A 9,448-nucleotide genomic window follows, 5' to 3' on the forward strand; every position below is an offset into this window, starting at 1 on the left:
TGCAGGATTCAGGAGTGAAGCTGCTCTCTGCTGGAGTGGCAAGTCCACACTGTAGACTGGAAAAGCTATGGTCAGTAGTCATGAAACAATTCAATACATGATCAAAAAAGCATATCTAAACACAATTCATTTTAGATAAAATTTTGTTGCCCGAAGTCAGAGCTTTCATTATTTGAATATATGCAACTGGACAAATTAATTATATCTATATATTTGTTAACACAAAAGAAATTAAGAAACATTGTGCACTTCCTATGTTTGATTTTTATTTTTCTTGCCAGGTTGAGAGGCTGTAACCTGTCAGAGAGAAGCTGTGAAGCTCTGGCCTCAATTCTAAGCTCCCAGTCCTCTAGCCTGAGAGAGCTTGACTTGAATAATAGTAAGCTTCAGGATTCAGGAGTGAGGCTACTCTCTGTTGGGCTGGCAAGTCCACACTGTAGACTGGAAACTCTACGGTCAGTAGTCATGAACTAATTCAATGCATGATCAGCTAAGCAGATGTTCTGCTCTGTCTCTTAAGATGGATTTGTAGTTGATGCAAGGGGTCCCGCCATTCCCACCTAGGTTTTGATTTAGAGTTCAGTGTCATATTTTTCCAGCTGATATGACACTAGAAGGATATTTTGTATGTGATCAGACTGCATCATACTTTAATTATATTTCCAACATTAACTATTATTCTGTGCAATCGCCATATTTACATTTCATTCATAGATAGAGAGAGGGGAGACGTCTTTGCTAAATGTGTGTTTCTCAACAATCTCCACATGGTATTTCCATAGCCAGCATCACCCTAGTTACATTTTTGAGGGGATTAACATCAGCTACCTGTACTAAGAACTCATAATGTATAGTGTATTTGCTATAAATCCAACTTTAATCTCAACCAAACTCCTTCTTATCCTTATATTGTGGAGAAGGATTTAAGAAAAGCAAAGTTCAAAAGATTGACAGAATAACTTTACATTCATATAATTATTTTGTTTTCTGGTCTCTGGTCTGGCCTAAAATACAAAAAAATAAAATGAAAAAAAATCTGATTAATAATGACTTTTTTCTTCCATTACCAATATGGTACTATATCATTGACTAATTGAAGATATAGGCCACTTGGTAGTCTGTCAAATCTGTCACATAACACATATGTCTGTAATACATTTATAGACTGTCAGGCTGTCAGGTTACAGAGGAAGGCTGTGCTTCTTTGGCCTCAGCTCTGAGCTCCAACCCCTCCCATCTGAGAGAGCTGGACCTGAGCTACAATCATCCAGGAGACTCGGGGGTAAAGATGCTCTCTGCTGCAATGGAGGATCCACAGTGGAGACTGGACACTCTCAGGTTGGTTGTGTTGGTGTACAGTTGCAGCTTATTCACAGTGTGGATTTGTATTTTTTTGCTAATCATTTCTTATGTCGCTTTGGCCTTAGTTTTGACCACGGTGGAAGACATTGCTTGATACCCTTCATGTGTAAGTTGAGCCTTTCTGATGTATTCTTGAAGTAACTGATTTGATTTGCCTCAGTGCTTCAGTATGACCACATTGCTTTGCATAATCTAAAATAAGTATAATTACTAAACATGGCTTGACTTTCCATCACATTTCAGTTAAATCAGATACCATTTTTGAGGTATCCTGCTAACAATTAGACAAAGAATGACAACATACACAACCCTTTCTGGAAGAGTTCATCTTCAACAAATTAATCATGAACTAACCAGAACATGTCAAAGTAAAATCTGTCTATATTGTTTCTTATTCTACCCATCAGATGCCTGTGAAGTCACACTGGACCCAAACACAGCAAACAGGAAGCTCTCTCTCTCTGAGGACAACAGGAAGGTGACAGAATTGCAAGAGGAGCAGCCGTACCCTGACCATCCAGAGCGATTTCACCACTGGAAGCAGGTTCTGTGTAGAGAAGGTCTGAGTAGTAGCTGCTACTGGGAGGTGGAGTGGAAAGGATGGGTTAATGTAGGGGCGACATACAGGGGAATCAAAAGGAAAGGGGAGTGTGACGACTGTTGTCTTGGCGAGAACAACAAATCCTGGGGTCTCTTCTGTTCTGGTAATGGATACTCTGCCTGTCACAACAAGAGAACAACAGACATACGGGGTATCCACTCCTCCTTTGACGCTGGTAGAGTAGCAGTGTATCTGGACTGGCCCGCTGGCACCCTGTCCTTCTATAGTGTCTCCTCTGACACACTGAGCCACCTCCACACCTTCCACTGCACATTCACTGAACCCCTCTATCCTGCCTTCAGGTTTAAGTTAAGCTCTGCATCTGGTGCTTCAGTGTCTCTGTGTCAGTGTCAGGAAGGAGAATCACTTCCAGGGTAGAGAAACCCACACTGCCTCTAAAAACAAATGCAAAAGCCACAACACGAAAAGAGGCACAATGCGAACGTGTCTTTTGCATTGGTTTTGTGGCTTTTTACATTTGTGCTTTTGCAAATGCATTGTGCATTTGCCCAATTTCTCTCTTAAACAACTCTCATTTTATTAATTCATTTAGCCAACAGTTATCTGCCAGCTGATTGTATTTACCTACTTTATCACTAAACAAAAAAAGTATATGGAATTGATAAACCTACACCTGTTATTTCATATATTTAAAAAATACTGGAAATAATGGTAAAACAATAGAAAAACTCCAAAATGCTCAGGAGGTTCACATACTTTCAAGCAGTACTCTATACAATATGTAATATTGCCTCTGACCACTAGAGGGCAGAATGGCACCAAACAGTATGGTGTTTTCACTGTGATGGAAGGTGTAGGGACCATGATGAGGATTTTAGGTGGAGTGAGCACTTTATTTACCAAACTGGGATGATGGAATCTTCAGCATCTGAGGGACTCATTGGCTTCTAATGCTCAGCTACTTAACTGTGCAGCTTAAAGAGAAAGCATTGCTTGTCAAGTTCAGAGACTTTAGCTCTGTAATATAATCCAAACCCAGTGGTTTAATGGAATTAATGAAAAGCTTAAAGAACATGGGGTTCCCAGATTTGTGTACACTCTTTATATAAATTGTTGATATTATGAGCAACAGATGCACCAACAGACATATTAGAAAATGTCTTTACAATTCTAGGAAAATAACACCAAATGGAAAATCTTTTTGGAAGTTGGAGCTTGTTTCTTTTAGATTCTGCATCACAAAGAAAATTGCAAATATTACACAAAATAAGTCCAACAAACAGTTTCAAGATTCTTAGATGTTGATAACAAATACTTTCTGCAAGACTGATCAATAAAGATCAACTCATCTGTTCTATTGTATTACATTTCAGAAAGACTTTACTTATTTTGAATGTAATGATAATTTATGCACTATTGTTAACTTTAAAATTGTATTGTATAGTACCAAAGCTAAATGTCTTAATTCAACCCAATTTCATTCTTATATTTGTAAAAAAAATAATCACCTTTTGATTTCTATTATAATTTTTTTCCCTCATTGTATGTACATTATTTTAAATAAAAATATTGATTCTTTAAATAGTAAGGACGCCCCCTTGTGGTTTGAACTGACAACTGCAACTCTGTGCAGATAATCTAGTTTTAACTGTTAATGAACACTACAAAACTAGATTATAATGATCTGTTAATTCTGTCATTTTTGTGCACTCTTGATAGCTGTTACATTTATACCCTTATATTTGAGAACAAATCAATTGCAAGAAGAAATCATTTACTTTTTTAAATAATATTTTATTTATACAAATATCCTAGGTTTTGCAGCACTGACATATGAAGATGAATTGATTACAGCAACTGTGGGAGCACTTTATCACTGGAGAAGAATAGAGTATCAACATACATTTTTACATTAATTTCCCCCAGAATCAAAACAGAAAGTGTCATCAAAGTGACAGCCTGAAGTTTATCTATTGATTGGATGTTGAGTATATAATCCAGATGCTGCAAGACAAAATCAAGACGAGACATGAATATCAGATAATAAAGATATCAAGATCAGATAATAAAGGACGTTCCCATGAGACGGCTAGATCCTTATTGCTTCTGCATATTCACAAGTTTCCTGTAAAAACAGGCAGGTAGGGAGGGACTTGTACTGGGAACTCCCAGTTTAATTACTAGGAATACAGTACCGAGGTGGGTTTCTAGCCGGGGTTTGCTCCTGGCACCTAGGGGTTGAGTCAGCTAACAGTTAGTTTACTTACTCTGTAAACAACCTCAGTACTGTATTCCCTGTTGGTATTGGAGGCTGTATCCGGTCCCGTTCCATTGCTTGCTAACGGAAGGTACAATTAGCTAGTTAACGGTTAGCTACTTTAGCAAGTAAAGCTATCTGTCAATCAAGAAACTCTGTAAATCACAGAGAGTTGAAGCTGAGCAGCCGGTGGTCATCAGAGGTAAAACCAGAAAATATTTTCTCTATGGAATATGTATATATCCTACAAACTGGTCCTTTAAGGCCCAGGCATACCAGAAAGTACCACGGAGATATTCAACCTTTTTGCTAAATACTCAGTTACCGAAGCTTGGTAACAGTGACAACTTGTAGAGTAACTGCTGCTAGCGAGCTAACTGCTAACACACTAGGTTTGTCTCCTGGAATATGCTAGTGCTAGTCAGTCACAAAAGCTCCCTTTCAATTTTTTATGTACATGGTCATTTACTCCCCCGACATTGTGTGCTTGGCATTGTAGAGAGTTGTACTGGAGAGGGCAGAAACTTGTTTGAGATAACAAGCTTGTTAACTGCTAGTGAACAGGACAATGAGTTCACACAGTTTACCTTTTTACGGCATATTTGTATCATGTTTCAGAACTTTCCATTGCATTGGCGTTGCAGGAGAAATGTCAGTGGTAGATATCTCACTCAGCAGAAGGAAAATAAAAGAGAGAGAGAGAGAGAAAATATCATATATTGTTATCCAGGGGAGCTGACCTTTCAAGAAGTCTATCAAGTACTACCTTCAAATGAGTCATCTGAGGGAGTGTTTCTTTATAGAAGGTGGTAACGTAGGATTCAATGACACACAGCAAAATGACTTCTCTTCACATCAAATTCATCACAAAGACACTAATTAACATTGACTGTATAACCCCCCCAAAACCTTTACTTCAAATATCAATCAACCAATCTGATTGGTTTTATAGATCTCCAATCTAGAGTCAAGAGAGGTCAACTGCAACCTTTGTGATTTGCTTCACAAATTTCCACTGTATCATAGTGACATCTTCAGGTTGACTTTTGTAAATTACACTATAAACCTATAAACCTATAAACCAAAAATAATGTTTGGATGCCAGCCCTCAGTTTGAGTGTATGTCACTGCTTGCAGTCTCACATGAGGTCCAAAGGTCCAGTCACAGTGGCTACTCAGCCAGGTTGGTCCATCCAGGAACGGAAAGGTCAAAGGTTTAATCCCAGTACATTGAGAAAATCAGTGGACTAGTTGTTGAAGATCTTGTTTCCAGAAAGGTTGAACCATCGTTCCTGTTAACAGCATGTGGATGAAGCAGCAACCTCCACAGATGAAACCAGTGCCTCAAGATGCGATTCCTCTAGTGGCCACTAGGTGGTGAAAGGGAAAACCTCAAGTTTTGCTTTAGAAATAGAAACTAGGCACATTTTTAGAGTGGCTCATTTTGAAAATTCTGCAAAGAAGATATTAAGACCCAGGGTTTTCCCACATTTGGATATTATGGCTCCATCAACTGACAATAAGGGCAGAGAGCCATAAACCCAAACACCAACTTTTATAATCCTCTTAAATATGTATCTCTGATTGAACCTTTAGGTTTTTATGTGTTTATGTAGCTATGTCTTTATGTACGTGCGTTATTCTTCTTTTTTTGTCACTTCCCAGCCCTCTGGTTCTCATCCCTCGTGGGGTCACCTCCTGGAAACATCTCTGGGTTCTCTGCCAGAGTGGCTCGCACTCTCTTCTTCTCCTTAAACCTCCCAGAGTGAGACACCTTAACATGGCGCCCCTTGCTGGCCGTCGTTTTGTCCACGATCCTCTCCAGCCGGGCGTCCAGCTGAGAGTTGTGCACCATGTCTTCTGGGTGGGCGGCGGCTCCGGTGGCAGTGCCGGACCCGTGCTGGACAGTGGCGGCGTTGGAAACAAACTCTGCTGGGATTTCATACAGAACCTTGGGCTGGGATTTTTTTCTCCTGAGGAAAGTTAGCTTCCACCAGCCTGGGGACGGCTCTGCCATGATGGATGAATGATGGGATGGATGAAGGGCTGAGGAGGAGAATAAATAGGGTTAAAGGAAGGTTAAAATAAAGAGAAAAATAGAAGATTGTTGGGATTAAAAAAGAATCATCTGCAACCCGCAAACAATGCATGTATGTGGGTGCACCTGTCTTTATTTGAATATCTATCTCTGTGTTTGTTTTGTGTGTGTGTGTATGTTTGTCGGAGCACCTATCTATCCACCCATGACACTGTTAATATTTCAGTGTAATTCAATAGTCTCCATATGCTGTGGATGCACATATACTCAGGTTACCGTGTGTGTGTCAGTGTGTCACATCAGAGTGTGTGTGTGTGTGTGTGGGTGTATAAAAGAGAAAGAGAAGCATATAGGAGGACAGTCTAATGGGTATGTGAGTGTGTATGTATATTATGTATGTGTGTGTGTGTGTGTGTGAGGTATCTTCTGAGAGATGATAAAAACATAACTAAAAAAGACATCTCATCATCTATCTAATAATTTTATCTGAGGGATTACAAAGACAGTTACAGCAATAACAGAATATGCTGTACTATATGGCCAAATGTATGCAGACACCTGACATTGCAGCCATAGTGGGCACTGTAAGGTGGTGCAGGGTGGTGCATAGGGACCGTGAGCCATTATGACTTTGCCTTTAAAACAATAGTTCCAGTACATTACCCCCTTAAATCCATAAGCAATTCAATTTCAAACAAATGAAATATAACATGTTCATTTTTGAGCTTTAGAGGTGCTGGAAGGTGAATGCGCGTGGTGTAGCTCTATGTTGGCCTGTTGTTGGTGCATCTACCACTCTCTCCAGACTGAAATATCACAACAACTATTGGATGGATTGCCATGAATATCCATGAAAGCCAGAGGATGAAATTTGGGGAATTTGGGGGAATTTTGCTCTTGCTGAGCCTTTGATACTTCCTGTAGTGCCACCAGCGAGTCAGCGTTTTTATTTATTCTGTGAAATATCTCAACACAATTTATGTTTTGTTTTTTTAATTAGCAAATGTTAGCATGCTCACACAATGAACTAGCAATGATAGCATTTAGCTCAAAGCACCATTTGGTCTAAATGCAACCTCACGGAACCGCTAGCATGGCTGCACTCTCTAAGGGCCCTATTTAAACTATCTACAGTGTATGGTCTCAAGTGCATGGTGTGTCCAACAGTGCATAATCTCTATACAGATTTTGAATTTAGTTTCTTAAGTAATTATAGGTGTGTTTTGGGCACAACGTGAATTAAATGAAATCTCCCATTTCCTTTGAAAGCCATCTGTGCCTACTGAGAAGTAAACCGTTTTCTGCTGAGGAAACGGAGCTGCTTGTGTGCTCCATCTGACAGGAGATTACAGATGTCTGCTACAGCAGGGCGATATAAGCGAAGTTTACTGCAGCAATCGTCTTCGCTGAGTGACAGGTATGTGGTCCTTGGCCACTGGACTGTCTCCCACCACTTTCTCCCAATCCTCCTTTCAATCCCAAACTCCATTCGACTGCATATGAGCAAATGCACTGATATTTAACTTAGGAGAAGGAGCACTGCTGCGTGTCCCTGCGTGTGTAACAAACAGAGTGTAGTTGAATACACGTGTTGTGAACCTGCCCATGTAGGTGCATCATATTATCTGAATAATGGGCCCTTCAAATAGCAGATGAAAATGTTTTTGTTGGTCAACAGCACAATCACATTCTGCTGCCTCAGGATAGCAATGTGCCAACAAGACAGCTTTTGAGACCAATACGTCCATGGACGCAGAGCTGGGTGCAAGTAAATTTGCTGCTTACGCAACGTGGACAAAAGGCGTTAAAATGACAACTGGGTGCAAAGTTAAGTTAGGGCCCCAAGTCCTGTTTAACTTTGGACAGAACCATGCTAGTTTGTCCTTGCTTACGGCAAGTCGCTAACAGGGATTTATGTTTACTCCTAGGCCATTAACACTATGAGTAACCAACAACAAGGAAATTAAGAGTCAAAATGGTGCAAATGATCCAATAAAGATGTGACCTATTACAGAGATCATCTTACACTTTGGTTAACTGTTCCATTATTTGGGCTTTAAAAAGATCAACGTAACTGCCCCAGCTGGCATGCAAACTGGCTTCAGGTCAGCTCCTGATTGCCTTCTGGCTCTGGGGCAAGTTTTTATAGCAGCTGAGCAAACAGAAACTGAACCACATTGTTTTATTGTTTCTTTTCTTCGTCCTCTCTCACTCTCACTCTAGCGCTCTCTTTTTCTCTGTTCCATGAAGACGTGATATGCTCAGATAACTGATCATTGTTTGGCTACCTTTGTCCCTTTTCATGCAGATTCTATACAACTTTGAAGTGACGGTGAGTATCGACTTCCTAGCTCTGTGCGTGACTGCCTTTCAGTGGGAGGGAGTGTGGGGGAGCAGCCATTTTGTTGCTTGTGGTGCAGAAAACAATCCATTTAACAATCCAAACAGAACATTTAGAAAATAATGTTTTTAAGATTCAGTGTTCCTTTTGTGGTGCTATGTGGGCTCAGTACACCTCTAGAGTCAGAATAAACAGTCGCAGATGGCTGCATGCTGTAAGGTCTTTGTTGTGACAGTGGAACAACAGTCAATGTAAACATTACTAACATTTCGGCCTTTAACATGACATTAGTCTTAAGCGTGGCCAAAGTTAGATTTGAGGTGACTGTATAGCAGGCTGACATTACTGTATGGCTGAAATTAGACATTCATTGTCCTCAGAGGAGGAATCATACTGCCGTTGGTGATCACCTGACTTTTGCTCTAGCGCCACCATTAACTTAGTTTTTAATGAATATCTCAACAGCTAATGGATAGGTTGCCATGGAATTTGGTACAGATATCTATGATGCCAAGATGATTAATCCTAACGGCTTTGATGATCTTCTGAGCTCAGACACAGTACAGCAGGTCAAAAGTTTGGTTTGGTTTACTAATTTGGCAAAGTACTTGAAAAGCTAATGATATTCCCATAAGTCTTAGCTTTACTTTGTGTTCTGTGCTAATTGCCAAATGTTGAAATTCGGTAAAAAGTATACTTGCTAAACACCAACATGTTAAGACTGTCGAAACACTGTTGCTGCACCTATTGCTGTGTTTATGTCTGTGTGTGTATGTGGATTGCTATTCTATTTCATTATTTATCTTTTATAAGCTACTCTTTGCTCTTGTTATTTTTTATTCTGCTCTTGTTATTTTTTTATTCTGTCCTTTCTGTATGCTGTTGCAA

The 9,448-nt window shown here is 39.8% G+C and overlaps 2 protein-coding genes across 3 annotated transcripts in view; one reads left to right on the forward strand and one right to left on the reverse strand.

The window, feature by feature from the left end:
• LOC118323057 (NACHT, LRR and PYD domains-containing protein 12-like) overlaps positions 1-3,520 on the forward strand; it is a 10,978-nt gene extending 7,458 nt beyond the window's left edge. Inside the window, 5 exon segments of the mRNA XM_035654977.1 lie at positions 1-70; positions 282-455; positions 1,165-1,338; positions 1,428-1,468; positions 1,770-3,520. The exon segment at positions 1-70 is cut by the window's left edge and continues 122 nt beyond it. Of these exon segments, the coding sequence (XP_035510870.1) occupies positions 1-70; positions 282-455; positions 1,165-1,338; positions 1,428-1,468; positions 1,770-2,341 (1,031 nt within the window). The 3' untranslated portion in view covers positions 2,342-3,520.
• Positions 3,521-5,827: 2,307 nt separating this feature from the next.
• Positions 5,828-9,448, reverse strand: part of prr15la (proline rich 15 like a) — a 6,695-nt gene continuing 3,074 nt past the window's right edge. For both annotated transcript variants that reach the window (XM_035654362.1, XM_035654363.1), the window contains one exon: positions 5,828-6,227. In XM_035654362.1, the coding sequence (XP_035510255.1) occupies positions 5,836-6,198 (363 nt within the window). In that variant the 5' untranslated portion in view covers positions 6,199-6,227 and the 3' untranslated portion in view covers positions 5,828-5,835. The remainder of the gene's footprint in view (positions 6,228-9,448) is intronic.

Source organism: Morone saxatilis, unplaced genomic scaffold, assembly GCF_004916995.1.
Source record: "Morone saxatilis isolate NCDOM2014 unplaced genomic scaffold, NCSU_SB_2.0 Contig14, whole genome shotgun sequence".
Classification (NCBI taxonomy): domain Eukaryota; kingdom Metazoa; phylum Chordata; class Actinopteri; family Moronidae; genus Morone; species Morone saxatilis.